This window comes from Xenopus laevis, chromosome 4L (genome assembly GCF_017654675.1).
Source record: "Xenopus laevis strain J_2021 chromosome 4L, Xenopus_laevis_v10.1, whole genome shotgun sequence".
Classification (NCBI taxonomy): Eukaryota; Metazoa; Chordata; class Amphibia; order Anura; family Pipidae; genus Xenopus; species Xenopus laevis.
Window position 1 is genome coordinate 152,177,341 of NC_054377.1, and position 16,453 is coordinate 152,193,793.

General features: G+C 42.0%; 1 protein-coding gene across 11 annotated transcripts in view; it reads right to left on the bottom strand.

The window, feature by feature from the left end:
* Positions 1-16,453, bottom strand: part of cacna1d.L (calcium channel, voltage-dependent, L type, alpha 1D subunit L homeolog) — a 162,318-nt gene that overhangs the window by 84,486 nt on the left and 61,379 nt on the right. For 8 of the 11 annotated variants that reach the window (XM_041590973.1, XM_041590978.1, XM_041590971.1 and 5 more), the window contains exons 6-9: positions 15,178-15,330; positions 14,769-14,965; positions 11,505-11,608; positions 2,285-2,454 (exon numbers count right to left, since the gene is read on the bottom strand). In XM_041590973.1, the coding sequence (XP_041446907.1) occupies positions 2,285-2,454; positions 11,505-11,608; positions 14,769-14,965; positions 15,178-15,330 (624 nt within the window). Of the gene's footprint in view, positions 1-2,284; positions 2,455-11,061; positions 11,166-11,504; positions 11,609-14,768; positions 14,966-15,177; positions 15,331-16,453 lie in introns of all 11 variants that reach the window. The other 3 variants (XM_041590979.1, XM_041590980.1, XM_041590972.1) reach the window with 1 other exon arrangement.

The following is a 16,453-nucleotide window of genomic DNA, read 5'->3' on the forward strand; positions in this document are numbered from 1 at the left end:
CTATACATCCTCTATATATCCTCTCTATATCCTCTAAACATCATCTATACATCCTCTATATATCCTCTCTATATCCTCTAAACATCATCTATACATCCTCTATAAACCCTCTCTATATCCTCTAAATATCATCTATACATCCTCTATATATCCTCTCTATGTCCTCTAAATATGCTCTATACATCCTGTATACAACCTCTATACATCCTCTAAACATCCTCTAATCTTCCTCTATACATCATCTATACAATCTCTATAAATCATCTATACAATCTCTAGAAGCCTCTGAGCTGAATTTAAAATGTATTTCTAGCGTATTCTAGCGATGACCCGGGGCCCCACTGTGCTCCCCACTTTCACTCATTTAATCCCAGGGGTTCACTTCAACCTTTCCACTGTAACTCCTCATTGTAAAATTAGAGGCACCAGCCCTGTAAATATTAACATTATCTCTTATGCACATTCTCATTTATTGTCCTCATAGTGGCAATGTCTCTCCCTCCCTCCCCACTCCTTCCTCTTAAAGGGGACCCGTCACCCAAATAAATGATTCCAAATCCTATTTTTTCATGTTAGACAAGCAAAATTAACTTTAATTACACTGTATAAATTATTTGAATCTTGTTTCCATAGTGTGGGAGGCAGGAGTCATTTTGTGGACACTGTTATTAAGACAAGTCTTGTATCATCTCAGAATCTTGTTTGTGCACCAGAATGGGGGACCTGATGTCCATCCCCATGTCCTGGCTACACAATTAAATGGTGAAGAGATTGGGGGGAATGTGGGGAGAGCAGTGACATGTAGGAAGTGCTGAATGGAAAGTGAAAGTAATTGTCTAAGGAGGAGGGGCAGACAATATTTGATTGACAGCTGAGATTTTTAAACGAGTTTACAACGGCTATGAACGTTTTAATAAAAAAAAGAATTTGGATTTCATGTTTAATTTGAAAAGGACTTTTATTATACAGATTTTTATGTCTGGGTGACAGGTCCACTTTAATGTTAGAAATAGAGAAACAATGGATTCTGGAACTGAACAATCACTTGAAAGTGACAAACTATAGAAAAATTGCAATTGAGTCAACTTTGTTCATTATTTGCCCCATTTATTCATTCTTTTTCTAACCAATAAACCAAAGACTGGAACCACCATGTACAGGAGATACAGACATTACAATGAGACTATTATCCACTGTTACTATAGGCATCATCTCTCCCTACTATACCTGCTATCCCACAGTCACACTCCCTTCCCAGAGACTATTATCCACTGTTACTATAGGCACCATCTCTCCCTACTATACCTGCTATCCCACAGTCACACTCCCTTCCCAGAGACTATTATCCCACTGTTACTATAGGCACCATCTCTCCCTACTATACCTGCTATCCCACAGTCACACTCCCTTCCCAGAGACTATTATCCACTGTTACTATAGACACCATCTCTCCCTACTATACCTGCTATCCCACAGTCACACTCCCTTCCCAGAGACTATTATCCACTGTTACTATAGGCACCATCTCTCCCTACTATACCTGCTATCCCACAGTCACACTCCCTTCCCAGAGACTATTATCCCACTGTTACTATAGGCACCATCTCTCCCTACTATACCTGCTATCCCACAGTCACACTCCCTTCCCAGAGACTATTATCCACTGTTACTATAGACACCATCTCTCCCTACTATACCTGCTATCCCACAGTCACACTCCCTTCCCAGAGACTATTATCCACTGTTACTATGGGCACCATCTCTCCCTACTATACCTGCTATCCCACAGTCACACTCCCTTCCCAGAGACTATTATCCCACTCTTACTATAGGCACCATCTCTCCCTACTATACCTGCTATCCCACAGTCACACTCCCTTCCCAGAGACTATTATCCCCATTTCTACTATACACTATGTAGAAGAATATGAGATGCATTTTCCACACACTTTGCACTACAGGTGCTGCTGCCCCACTATGTTTAAGGCCCAGTGTATATAGAGAGAGCTGTATATTTCCAGCTGACATTTAATGGCTTAGACTGAGTAGTTGACATAAATGATGGGGACAGTTTGTAGCCGGTGCTTATTAAGGGAAGGGAGCAGGAATTAGCAGTATAAATAGAGGAGGCTTTCCGTGTTGCTAATCGATGCAGCCCAAACAAGACAGGGCAGATCAGGGAAAGCTATGAGATTAGAATCCTCTTATTAACAGAATTAATTTAATTTCCAGGGATATAATTGCATTGCCACGTGTTGTTAGAGTTCCCATTCATCACACTTACTGTTGCGTTTGACCTCCTCATCCCCCTCTTCCTCATTCTCGGGGTCGATATCTTCAGCTTGAGTGATCCAGTCCAGATAACCCTTGAGATCCTCTTCCAGTTGCTGCTTCTCACGGAGTTTTTGGAAGTCGCCTCTGGCTTTGGCTTTCTCCCTCTCCTTGGAGAATTCTCTGTGCGGTTCCAAGAGAGCAGAGGGATGAGCACCCACATCTCATACAAAATACAGGGAGTTTCAGAGTCTGTAACACTGAGCAGAGAACAGAGGGACCCGGCCCGTCTGCCAGTGGAACATTAATCATAAATACTTTCATTAATCAGACATTGAGTCAGAAGATTTAATATATATTCTTTATAAAGCTGCAGATGATACAAAGCTATAAACACATGTGCATCATAGACAGCCACGCTCACTCACACTCACACTCAGTCTGTAACATGCAAGGGAGGAATGAGGCTTCCAGTCGGGGAATATTGAGGAACAGTTAAATGGGTTGTTCACCTTTAAATTAACTGTTAGTATGATGTAGCGATAGGTTTGCAATAGGTTTTAATTTTTTTAATATTTGTAGTTTTTGAGTTAATTAGCTTTTTATTTCAGTAATCTGGTTGCTAGGGTCCAAATTATCATAGAAACCACACATTGATTTGAATAAAAGACTGGAATATGAATAGGAGAGGCCTGAATAGAAAGATGAGGCATAAAAAGCAATAACAATACATTTCTAGACTTACAGAGTATTTGTTTGAAATGGGGTCGGCGACCCTCATTTGAAAGCTGGAAAGACTCAGAAGAAGAAGGGAAATAAGAACTAAAGAACTAATTATGAAGACCAATTGAAAAGTTGCTCAGAATTAGCCATTCTATAACATACTAAAAGTTTGCTTAAAGGTGAACCCCCCTTCAAGGGGAACCTGCTCTGGCAAAAGAGACCTATTTGGCTCAGTTCTTCTATGTAAATGCAATGAGGAAGATTATCATTATGATCATGTCTCTGTGTTACCTTTAGGGGGCAGCAGTACAGTTATGGTCAGGACTGGGGGGTGGGTCCATACAGTGGTGCAGTATTTAGGGGTGATGCATGGTTCCTCCCAAAATCTAAGGGACCCCCAGCTTTACCCTTGGACTGGCTCCATTGGGGCAGGCACTGATGTGAATGATGTACTCGATCACCTCTGTAAAGTACTATATCAGCAATAATGCATACAGACTACTGCAGTCTTACTTACAATGGGTCAGACTGAGCCAAGAATCCCTGGGTTGGTTCCAACTTGCCTTCTGTACATCACCCCAGGCCCGGACTGGCAATCTGTGGGTTCTGGCAAATGCCAGAGGGGCTGCTATAAGGTGCCATACAAAGTCAGTATTTAGTGGGCTGGTGGGGCTGTTTGGGCCTCTGTGTACCTGAAATGCCAGGGCCTATTTTAATTCTCAGTCCAGACCTGCATCACCCTATCACCGTCAATGATGAGGGAAAAGTATTACTTGAACCCCCCTCTACCTTTTTTCTTGCTTCTGCTGCAGTTTCAGTCTTAAATAGAACTTCATTGTTCTTTGCATGAATGATTTCAATCCTCCATACCAGCTCCCACTGCCCTACTGCAGTATTTAATCTTAAGGAGCATAAATCCTTTTCTGCCCACACCTGAACCTCCGAGTTGCCTTCCCTGAACCCCAGAGTGGAACCCCAGATAGGTGCAAGAGTGTTCAGCTCTCTTCTGCTATAGGGATCTCTAGCCAGCAGGTAGCAGTGTATATATATGGTGGAGCCCATAAGGGTTCAGGGTCTTTTTGCCTGATACTCCCTGATATGTGCGAGGGAGTCAACAGTGGAACCCCAGATAGGTGGAAGATCTAGTGAGTGTTCAGCTATCTTCAGCTATAGGGATCTGTAGGAGAGACAATTAGGTTCAGGGCTATTTAGCTGAGCAGTTTGAGCTCCACCAAGAAGTGTTAGAGGGTTAGGCCCCTGGGGACATTGTTGCCTATAAAAGTGACATCAGAGTGTAGGGTCAGGGATGAGACAGCCCATCTGATTCTACTTGAAGAGAAGGTAAGAGAACTCGCTCTTCTTACAATGCTCCTGGTGAATATATACTGAGTGTTCAATATTTGCAGCCTACATTATTTTGTGACCTCCTTTGTGGATTGTTCTCAATAAAACAGTTTTTTTGGTTAAGTCACAGGAATCTCAGTCGCCCATCTCTTTACAATACTAGATAAGTGTAATTGGCAGCACCCTGACACCAGTACAAGTGAGAGTTCACACTTGGGACCAAGAGTTGCATTTGAGAATCCCCTTCTGCCCCACCTGAACCTCCGAGTTGCCTTCCCTTATAGCCTAGGTCCTTGGGTCCCCCCCCCACTGGCGCTGAATTTACAGATAGTTGGCATCTTGGGATGCATCAGACACTGTAAAAGGGAAACACTATGGCAGCTCCACTAAATGAATGGGGAGATGAAATCTGTGTACCCAATTATCTGCATTCCGGTACATAACTGACTGTTTAAGTTAAAATAAGTGGAATAAAATCGAAATAGGGGTTATTTTCTCATTACGATGCCATTTTGGTATCTGCTAAACACTCGGTGAATGTCAAGGGTTGAAGGAATGTCAGCGGCACGACAAGATGATTCTAATTTCTGAGCTTCAATCTGGGCCCTACACGCCATGAAGTGTTAAGGGGACGCATTAATGCCGCATTTCTTGGTAAAATGGTCTCCATGACAACGTGAATAAAAAAGATGTTCAAAAAAAGCAATGCAGGAAAAATGGTAATGTTTCCAGCCTAAATTATACATCTTGTCACGGGCAATTTTACACTTTTATTGCACTGTCCCCCCACCCGCATGGAGCTTCTTGATCATTTGGGAAAGGCTTAAACATAATACGAGATATTAAGTGCGGTAATGGAGAAACGAAGTGCAGTTCCACTCCCAGCGCCTATGTCTGGGCTCAGGAGAGAAATCTGCTCGTCTGAACTTCATAGAAACACAATTAATGACGTGTAATTAGTGCGGGTCAGTGGGGAAATAAATGAATTCAGATTTCTATAGAAGCGCTGTAGGGAATGGGCTGCAAAATACAACCCCCCTCCCAGCATTAGAGGCCGATGTTGCTCCCCTATTGTCCTGGATAGGTTGGTCAGCGCCGGGGGGTAGAGTCCTGCGCAGGCCCATCTTTGGAAACCCGTACCCCACCCCTACCTGCAACCTCAACCCAAATATGATCTGCATGTTCCAGTTACCCAACCCGCAATAGGCCAACTAACTTCCGACCCGGGGGACAAGCAAAACAGCAAGTTAGAGTCCTTCAGCAGGTCGGGAACCCGCGGGTTACCCGCAAGAACATGCGGGTTGCATGTAGAAGTTTCGGGAGCGGGTATAGACACGGGTCGGCAGTTTTCCGGGTTTTGCGGGTCATGGGCGAGTTTTACTCCTTTTTTTCTGATCACGCCTACTTCTAATGATGTAACTTCCGGTTTACAATGACAGCACTTCCTGTTTGACTCCTTTTTTTCTGATCACGCCTACTTCTAATGATGTCACTTTCAGTTTACAATGACAGCACTTCCTGTTTGACTCCTTTTTTTGATCACGCCTACTTCTAATGATGTAACTTCCAATTAACAATGACAGCACTTCCTGTTTGACTCCTTTTTTTTGATCACACCTACTTCTAATGATGTAACTTCCAGTTTACAATGACAGCACTTCCTGTTTGACTCCTTTTTTTCTGATCACGCCTACTTCTAATGATGTCACTTCCAGTTTATAATGACAGCATGTCCTGTTTCTTGATGGTCAGCGGGTCGCGGATCGGTTTGCGAATAAGGTGCTTGCGGGTCGAGTAGCGGGTAAGTCTGTGGGTTGCGGGTCGTGTTCGGGTTGGTTCAGCGCAGGAGTCTACCGCAAGTGACGTCACATTTGGCTGGAAGTGACGTCACTCCGGCGCCAAATCATCACAAAAAAAGAACCACATGGGAGGGTGGGAGCTTTCAAGCCAGCACCTTTGTTGGGTACCCAGCTGGGTAACCCGCGGACTGCCCACACGGTCAAGGAATCTGGACTTTTTGCCCAAAACCCAACCACTTGGCTGTATTCCGCATGTACCCGACCCAATGCTGGACTCTACCGGGGGGCATGTGTTCTCTTCCTATCAGGGCACTGTCTGTAGTCTTCTGTAGGAACTATGGTTTAACCCCCACCCATGGCAGATTCATGGGATCCTGATAAAACTACCCCTGGTTGCAGTTCAAGCACCCCATGGAGGTCCAACCTTAGTTCAGGGGCCCCTTTAGCTTGTAACAAGGTCACAGATATAAGAACAGTTTCAAGTACATATTCCAAGTAGCTCTAGGGGTGCCAGTCCCACAGTTCAGGAACCAGTGGATTAGGGTGTGATGAATTAGACTGGGCACATGAGAGTGTAGCAGGGTGTAGTGTTCCTTCGCTCTCGTGTGAGACCCCCCTGCATAGATAAGGCTCCTTCTGGCTGATAGCAGGAGGGGGCTAAATACACAGCTGAGCAGATAAAGAGCCAAGAGCAAGAGAGAGAGACATCAATATAAGGAATAGAGCGTTTGGCAGCACGGGGGCCGGGGTATCAGATCTGGGGCGCCAGAGCTTAATTTCTCAAGGAATTCTACTGAGCCCCTCCTGTAATCTCCCCGGCTGTGTGAGCAACATGACAGCAGATAACGGGGGCTAATGACTTCCCGGCGCTTCACATGGTGGGCTAAAATTAGGCCTTTTATACCACATGGAGGTCCTGGGGGGACGACTGGGCATCAGTTAAGGGAAGGAGATAATGCCGGAGACACGAATATAAAAAGCACAATGATAACTTTAAGGCTTTTGTTCAGGGGGGCTTTGTCACCACTGGGGGGGGGGCAGTATTCTTTCCTCTGTTTCTCACTGCAGTCATTAAAGGGGAAGTATAAGTGGCAACGAGAGCATTTGAGCAACTTCACATAATGAAATAAATTTAAATCCCTTTGATTAAAGGGCTATGGACGCCGCTCTATCCCCGAGGGCAGATCCAATGTCACTTTCCCTAATTACGAACGAACTCAGAACAAACTCTGGGACAAGGAAGTGAAAGCATCAGTCGTTAGATACATTATAACGAGCCCTGATTAGATAATCAGATAAAAGCACTTTGCTGGGAAGGAGTAAATAGCCGACCTCCCACTCTCTACTTATCATTTTTATCTTTATTATCTGTTATTTATTCCGAGCCCACGTGTCACTTTACAGACTTGCTTCATCATTCACATCAGCCCCCTTGCCCCACGCTACTGTATCTTTTGCCACTTCGGCTTCCCCCATCACATTACACTGGAACCAACTGTCATTTAACAAATCTGATTTATTTACTCTTACTGCAAGGGGAAAGGGGAAGAATTTTGTCTGATTTACTGTATTTGGCACTGGCAACAAGCATGAGCTTCTTATATTTTGTATGTTGCCCCTGGCTTCATAAAGGTGACCCCTACCCCCTAAATATGCATTGAGATAATGTGGGGGACTGGTGCATAGCTTTCCCTTTTATATTGCAGTGCCCTAAAGATTGGCCACTAAGGGGCCCCATAGTTTATAGACGAGACCGTGTCCTTTTTCTGGGTCAAATAATGACCGTTAGAGTTCCCTAGTTTAACCAGCAGGTGGCAGTGTTTGAAGATATCTATGGTGGAGCCCATAAGGGTTCAGGGTCTTTTTGTCTGATACTCCCTGATAAGTGAGAGGGAGTCAAGAGTGGAACCCCAGATAGATGCAAGATATAGTGAGTGTTCAGCTATCTTCAGATATAGGGATCTCTAGGAGAGACAGTTAGGGTTGGGGCTATTTAGCTGAACAGTTTGAGCTCCATCCAAGAAGTGTTAGAGGGTTAGGCCCATCGGAAATTGTTGCCTAGAAAATTTACATCAAAGTGTAGGGTCAGGGATGAGACAGCCCACCGGGTTCCACTTGAAGAGAGGTTCCAAGATAAGGTAAGAAAACTTGAGTGTTCAATATTTGCAACCTATGATATTTTGTAACCTCCTTTGTGGATTGTTCTCAACAAGTCACAAGAATCACTGGCACCCATCTCAGTGCAATACTAGACAAGTGCATTTGGCAGCACCGTGACACCAGTACAAGTTCACACTTGGGACTGAGAGTTTCATTTGAGAATTTTTTAGTAAAACTCATGGTTTTGGCTGAACCCCCATTGCCCCAGGAGCCTGAGGAACGTTGAGCTGATCACACAATATGGCAGGGGAATGTATTTAAATGTGAGAAGACATCCAGGCCACTAGGGGTCAGACATATGATATACAAGGTTATAGAAAGGAAGACACATAACACACTCACACTCATAGAACTTCCCCAAGAAATTGGGAACCAGTTTTTGGAAACAGAAGCAGCACTTGTGTATGATACTCACCGTAACAAGGACTTAAAGGCCCAAAAGAAATTATTTGTGGGAAACATTAGTCACCATGCAACATAAAGCAGAGGAAGAAGAAGTTTGGGGGTTTGCCTAAAGAAAGAACCACAAAATATCCCCTTCCAAATGGCAAACAGGGCCTGGAACTGAAGGCTACACATACATGCAACACACAAGTAACTGGGCACGGCAAGGAGATCTTTGTTTGCAACCCGTTCCTATACACAAGGGCCTGACCCCTAAAAGCCCTCCTGTTCCCAGAATTCTAGTGATGGAGCCTGGTCTATAGATCAGTGAGATGTTCAGGTGTAGCCAGTTATCCCAAAGTAATACCTCTGGCTGTCACCCCCCCTACAATTATGCACTCGGCTCTATCTCTATGTGTTATTAGAGGCCGTTCATTGGGGTTAAACAGAAGGAATCCCTCTCTATCAGGTCTATGTAAGTGTCAGACCTTTTACTATCTTTATTTGATAAATGTGTATATAATATAGGCCTCATCATAGACAGGGATTCCTTCTGTAATGGGTTCTTGAGGGTTATCGGCACCCATAGGTGCTCAATGGAAATTACATTGAGGTTACAGGTAGGGTTGCCTCCTGGCCGGTAAAAATGATGGTTGAGCCCAATGTTATTAATAGGGAATAAAGATAAATATATAGGAAGGTCAGTGATCCCAATGTTATTAATAGGGAATAAAGATAAATATATAGGAAGGTCAGTGATCCCAATGTTATTAATAGGGAATAAAGATAAATATATAGGAAGGCCAGTGATCCCAATGTTATTAATAGGGAAAAAAAGATAAATATATAGGAAGGTCAGTGATCCCAATGTTATTAATAGGGAATAAAGATAAATATATAGGAAGGTCAGTGATCCCAATGTTATTAATAGGGAATAAAGATAAATATATAGGAAGGTCAGGGATCCCAATGTTGTTAATAGGGAATAAAGATAAATATATAGGAAGGTCAGTGATCCCAATGTTGTTAATAGGGAATAAAGATAAATATATAGGAAGGTCAGTGATCCCAATGTTATTAATAGGGAATAAAGATAAATATATAGGAAGGTCAGTGATCCCAATGTTATTAATAGGGAATAAAGATAAATATATAGGAAGGTCAGTGATCCCAATGTTGTTAATAGGGAATAAAGATAAATATATAGGAAGGTCAGTGATCCCAATGTTGTTAATAGGGAATAAAGATAAATATATAGGAAGGTCAGTGATCCCAATGTTATTAATAGGAAATAAAGATAAATATATAGGAAGGTCAGTGATCCCAATGTTATTAATAGGGAAAAAAAGATAAATATATAGGAAGGTCGGTATTTTTTTCCAGAAAAGGTGGCAACCCTAATTACAGTGCTTCTATTTGGATGCTGGACTTTTCCTTTTCGGATTTTGTTCAGCTGTTCAGCAACAAGATTCTGGGTCCACAACAACATCTGTTTAGGATATTAGATATTTGGGGCTGATTTACTAAAGCTACTCGCCATGTAAGGGTGACTACAAACCATTATTGTTATATTGCAAACAAAGAAACAATAATAATGCAGCAGCAAAGCCATAAAGCAGAATGAGAGAGGGCGGGGCATGCAATGCACAAAAGGCAAAATGCATAATGAAAGAGGGCGGGGCATGCAATGCAGCAAAATATTATATTCTATATATTTTTAATACAATATATGATACAAGTGTTTAACATTATCATGATAAATATGTTAATTTAAATTGGAATATAATATACGAGAGGATACAATATACGAGAGGATACGTAGGCCCCACAGTGGTGATTTTGGATGTATACTTTATAAAAATGGGTTTAATTCCCTCTGAATCATTTAAAGTAAAATGGGAGGGAGTAACAGGGTTTAAATTCTGAACGGAACATGCTGTGAACAGTGACACCTATGACTAAGTGCTGGAGGGTACGAAACGCGTTAGGTGGACCGTGTGGGGTCAGTATGTATCTAATCTTTTAATGCAATCTTGAATAAACTTTTTGTTTTTACTTATGAAAAGCCTTGGGACATATATCTTTGGATATAACCTTTTGCCTTTGGTTTAACTGAAGATATACAGAGATCAGGCGTGGATTCCCAATACAATATTGATATGCAATGCAGCAAAGCCATAAAGCAAAATGAGAGGGCGGGGCATCCAATGCAGAAAAGGCAAAATGCATAATGAAAGAGGGCGGGGCATGCAATGCAGCAAAGCCATAAAGCAAAAAGAGAGAGGGCGGGGCATGCAAAAGAGAGCACCAATGGCAAATCTTCCGTGTGCAGAGCAGAACAGGCAGCAGAATAAACAGGGGGATAATGGCGAGTGCTTACCCACTAAGTACACCAAGAACGAGGTTAAGAACGAAAAATGAGCCCAGGATAATAAGACTAACAAAATAGACCCATGGCCATTCACATCCTATGGCGTCATTAACCTGTAAGGATTTAAGGAGACTGGTTACGATTGGTTCATAAATGGAACGACAGAGTCCCTCATGCAACTGCCACAAAGCGCCCTGTCCTGGCAATTTCTCCGCATCCGTTTTTTGGTTCCTTGGCATCTATTTGAATGGCATTTTTTCCTTCTGATGCCATTTAGTCCTGATGCAAATACCCCTTCTGCCCTACACTAAACGGGCCCCTGCCCAGGGCACTCCATAGACCCATCATAACCAAATCTGCCACCCAGTTGCCCCCAACATTTCATGTCAGGATAAGGGCATTAGTGGCAGCCGATTGGTGGACTCTGCGTTCGTGAAACAAAAAGTGCTTACCCGCTCAATACACCAAGTACAAGATTTAGCACGAAAAATGACCCAAAGATGACGAGACTGACAAAATACACCCAAGGTAATTCAAATCCCATTGCATCATTCATCTGCAAGAAACAAGATGAACTGGAGGTAATTATATGAGCCTGCTGCCATCTTTCTCTCAGTGCATTCTGGGACACGGTGGAGCTCCAAGTTCCGGATTCCACAGGGGTCACACATTCCTCCCATTATCAGTGTTCCCCCTTAATCCCATCAGTTAATACAGATTAAAATAAAGGGGTTGTTCACCTTTAAATTAACTGTTAGTATGATGTAGAGAGGGATATTCTGAGACAATTTGCAATTGTTTTTCATGTTTTTATTATTTGTGGTTTTTGAGCTATTTAAGCAACTCTCCAGTTTGTAATTTCAGCCGTCTGGTTGCTAAAGTTCAAATTCCCCTAGCAACCATGCACTGATGTGAATAAGAGACTGGAATATGAATAGGAGAGGTCTGAATAGAAAGATGAGTAATAAAAAGTAGCAATAACAATACATTTGTCGCCTTTCAGAACATTTGTTATTAGATGGGGTCAGTGACCCCCATTTGAAAGCTGGAAGAAGGCAAACAATAAAAACTATACAAAATAAATAATGAAGTTTAATTGAGAAGTTGCTTAGAATTGGTCATTCTATGACATACTAAAAATGAACTTAAAGGTGAACAACCCCTTTAAATAATGTATATAAATAAAAGAGAAAGAAATAACCTGCCCTCCCCGCAATGATTAGCCATATTAATGACACTGGCAATTAAACCAAATTAATACATAAAGTTTCCAGGGTTGGAATTCAGTATAATCACTTTTACACACAGCAGATCAATGTAATGTATAATGAACAGACATTTGATTAATCAGGAGAAACCTCTACCTGCTGCCTGTCCCATCATCTATTTAGATAGACTATAACCCCCCATTGTGTGTGGCTAATTAGTATCAACTCAAGATATTTTGTCAAGGAACCAGAGATTATGGGAATTTTATGGGTGTCCCCTAAATAGAAAAGTATAACTTGCAGGTAAAGGTTGTCCATGTTTGATCTTACATTAACACAATGAAACCACAGTGTTTACACATGTTTAGCAGATAAGGATAAGGAAACTGTTTTCACTCCCAAGTAAAATAGAAACCACTAATTAGATACCTGTCTAAAATTTAGGGGACTGCCTGAATAAAGGGCAACTAAATTTACAGTTCTCTATACAGGGGAAATCCGTGCCCCCAAAGTTGCCCCCAGTAGCTCCCCATCTTCTTTTCTGCTGATTCACTGATTCACATGCTCTGTGCTGCTGTCACTTACTGAGCTTAGGGACCCACTCACAACATAACAGTTACAATATACAGTATATATATACACAATATATACTGAAAATATACAGTATATATATATATATATATATATATATATATATATATATATATATATAAAAACCCACTATTGGTGCACACATGACCCAAAGGCCAACCGCCTGGGTGCAGGTCAAACGAACATGTAACCAATACAAAAAAGCCGCACTCCTAGGTCTTTGTCAAATACAAAAATATCCAAGTGTTTATTTATTCAACGTTTCGGCAACAATTCGCGTGCCGTCTTCAGGAAACTTTCCTGAAGACGGCACGCGAATTGTTGCCGAAACGTTGAATAAATAAACACTTGGATATTTTTGTATTTGACAAAGACCTAGGAGTGCGGCTTTTTTGTATTGGTTATATATATATATATATATATATATATATATATATATATATATATATATATATATATATATATATATATATATATATATATATATATATATATATAAAACTATGGCAGCATAGGTATTCCCTGTACTAAGAACAATTCAGCAGGAACAGCCCCTAAGTTTGCTCATAGTCTGTACAGAGAGATCCCATAAAACTATGGCAGCATAGGTATTCCTCTGTACTAAGCACAATTCAGCAGGAACAGTCCCCTAAGTTTGTTCATAGTCTGTACAGAGAGAACCCATAAAACTATGGCAGCATAGGTATTCCCTGTACTAAGCACAATTCAGCAGGAACAGCCCCTAAGTTTGTTCATAGTCTGTACAGAGAGATCCCATAAAACTATGGCAGCATAGGTATTCCTCTGTACTAAGCACAATTCAGCAGGAACAGTCCCCTAAGTTTGTTCATAGTCTGTACAGAGAGATCCCATAAAACTATGGCATCATAGGTATTCCCTGTACTAAGCACAATTCAGCAGGAACAGCCCCTAAGTTTGCTTATAGTCTGTACAGAGAGATCCCATAAAACTATGGCATCATAGGTATTCCCTGTACTAAGCACAATTCAGCAGGAACAGCCCCTAAGTTTGCTCATAGTCTGTACAGAGAGAGCCCATAAAACTATGGCAGCATAGGTATTCCCTGTACTAAGCACAATTCAGCAGGAACAGCCCCTAAGTTTGCTCATAGTCTGTACAGAGAGATCCCATAAAACTATGGCAGCATAGGTATCCCCTGTACTAAGCACAATTCAGCAGGAACAGTCCCCTAAGTTTGTTCATAGTCTGTACAGAGAGAACCCATAAAACTATGGCAGCATAGGTATTCCCTGTACTAAGCACAATTCAGCAGGAACAGCCCCTAAGTTTGTTCATAGTCTGTACAGAGAGATCCCATAAAACTATGGCAGCATAGGTATTCCTCTGTACTAAGCACAATTCAGCAGGAACAGTCCCCTAAGTTTGTTCATAGTCTGTACAGAGAGATCCCATAAAACTATGGCATCATAGGTATTCCCTGTACTAAGCACAATTCAGCAGGAACAGCCCCTAAGTTTGCTTATAGTCTGTACAGAGAGATCCCATAAAACTATGGCATCATAGGTATTCCCTGTACTAAGCACAATTCAGCAGGAACAGCCCCTAAGTTTGCTCATAGTCTGTACAGAGAGAGCCCATAAAACTATGGCAGCATAGGTATTCCCTGTACTAAGCACAATTCAGCAGGAACAGCCCCTAAGTTTGCTCATAGTCTGTACAGAGAGATCCCATAAAACTATGGCAGCATAGGTATCCCCTGTACTAAGCACAATTCAGCAGGAACAGTCCCTAAGTTTGTTCATAGTCTGTACAGAGAGATCCCATAAAACTATGGCATCATAGGTATTTCCCTGTACTAAGCACAATTCAGCAGGAACAGTCCCCTAAATTTGCTCATAGTCTGTACAGAGAGATAGACCCCAGGGATTACCTTACCCAGTAGAGCACATCTGTCCATCCCTCCATAGTGATACACTGGAACACGGTCAGCATGGCAAAGGCAAAGTTGTCGAAGTTGGTGATTCCCCCGTTAGGTCCGGCCCATCCAGTCCGACATTCAGAAACATTAACTGGACACACGCGGCCATTCCCTGAGAACGCACATGGTGCTGACTCTTCTTCAGAGAGTAAATCTGCATCACAAACCAATCGCCATTTAGTCTTTAGTCACCTGACTCTCTGCCCAACCATTAAGCAATACCAACTGCAATCATGCCCAAAACTTCTGCCAGCCCAGCCTGGAACCTGTGCCCCGATGGTTAAATAATAAGGAATTGGTGAAACAATAAATGAATATGTGAGATTATTGGCCCCTCCTACAATGCAGAAATACCTAATTACCTACCAGTGCCAATGAAATAACAGGACTTGTGCATTTTTCCCACAAAAAGCTCGAGGCCAATAATGGCGTAAATGATGATAACGAATAAGACCAGGAGGGCGATGTGAAGGAGCGGGACCATGGCTTTAATAATAGAGTTCAACACCACCTGTAAACCTGCAGAGAGCAGAGAAAGGGAACGTTATTCCTTATTGTGTTTGGGTGAAAATAAATACAGTATAAATGGGCATTGCCCTCCTCTAAAATCCACTGCCCCCGCACTGCCAGCCGACAAATGGTCCCCAACGGAGGCCTAAATCAGAATAGGCTGGAATTTGGCCAATCAGATCTGGCACGCTGCCCACACCGCTACAATATAAAGTGCTCACAACTCTCTGACATGGGGTTTTAAAGGGGAAGTATATGAGATTCTGAAGTATGATATTTACTATGTGAACAGAACCATTTCTCTTGATGAATTCTGTCACCAATGTGATGTATGAGATATGCATAGTACAACTAGATGGTTGCACCCGTATTTATCTCCCTGCTGTCTGTGCCGTGGGTAGAGATCTGATGCCATTGGGCAAGGCTGGGGGACAGGAATTTAAGGAAGCACTCAGGGGACGGCTCAGGATTTACTTAGCCAGAGGTAGAGGCTAACAGAGCCTGCACTCGGGATGGCGTTACCTATAGTAAATGCTTCAGAGCATTCCCATGCTGGTTACATATAGTCCATGGGTGCTGACTATAGGGTAAATGATACACTGATACACTGCTGATTGGTTGCTATTAGTTACAGCTCCAGGGCAAATTAGTGCCTTTTATTACATAAGCTCATAAATATTTGAAAAATGGCTCTGAATTTTGGAGCAGTCGTCCTGTTTGTACCAACCCAGAAGTGCACTTGGAATAGATATAAAGAGGTAGTGCCCCTTTAAATTAACTTTTAGTATGACGAAGAGAGGGATCTTCTGAGACAATTTGCAATTGGTTTTCATTTTTTATTATTTGCGGTGTTTGAGTTATTTAGCGTTTTATTCAGCAGCTCTCCAGTTTGCAATTTCAGCAATGTGGTTGCTAGGGTCCAGATTACCCTAGCAACCATGCACTGATTTGAATAAGAGACTGGAATATGAATAAGAGAGGCCTGAATAAAAAGATGAGCTAGAAAGAGTAAGAAGAAGAAGGCAAATTATTAAAAAACTATAAAAAAACGTTTGTTTAGAATTGGCCACATAATAAAAGTTAACTGAAAGGTGAAACACCCCTTTAAGAAAATGTAACAGATACAGATAAC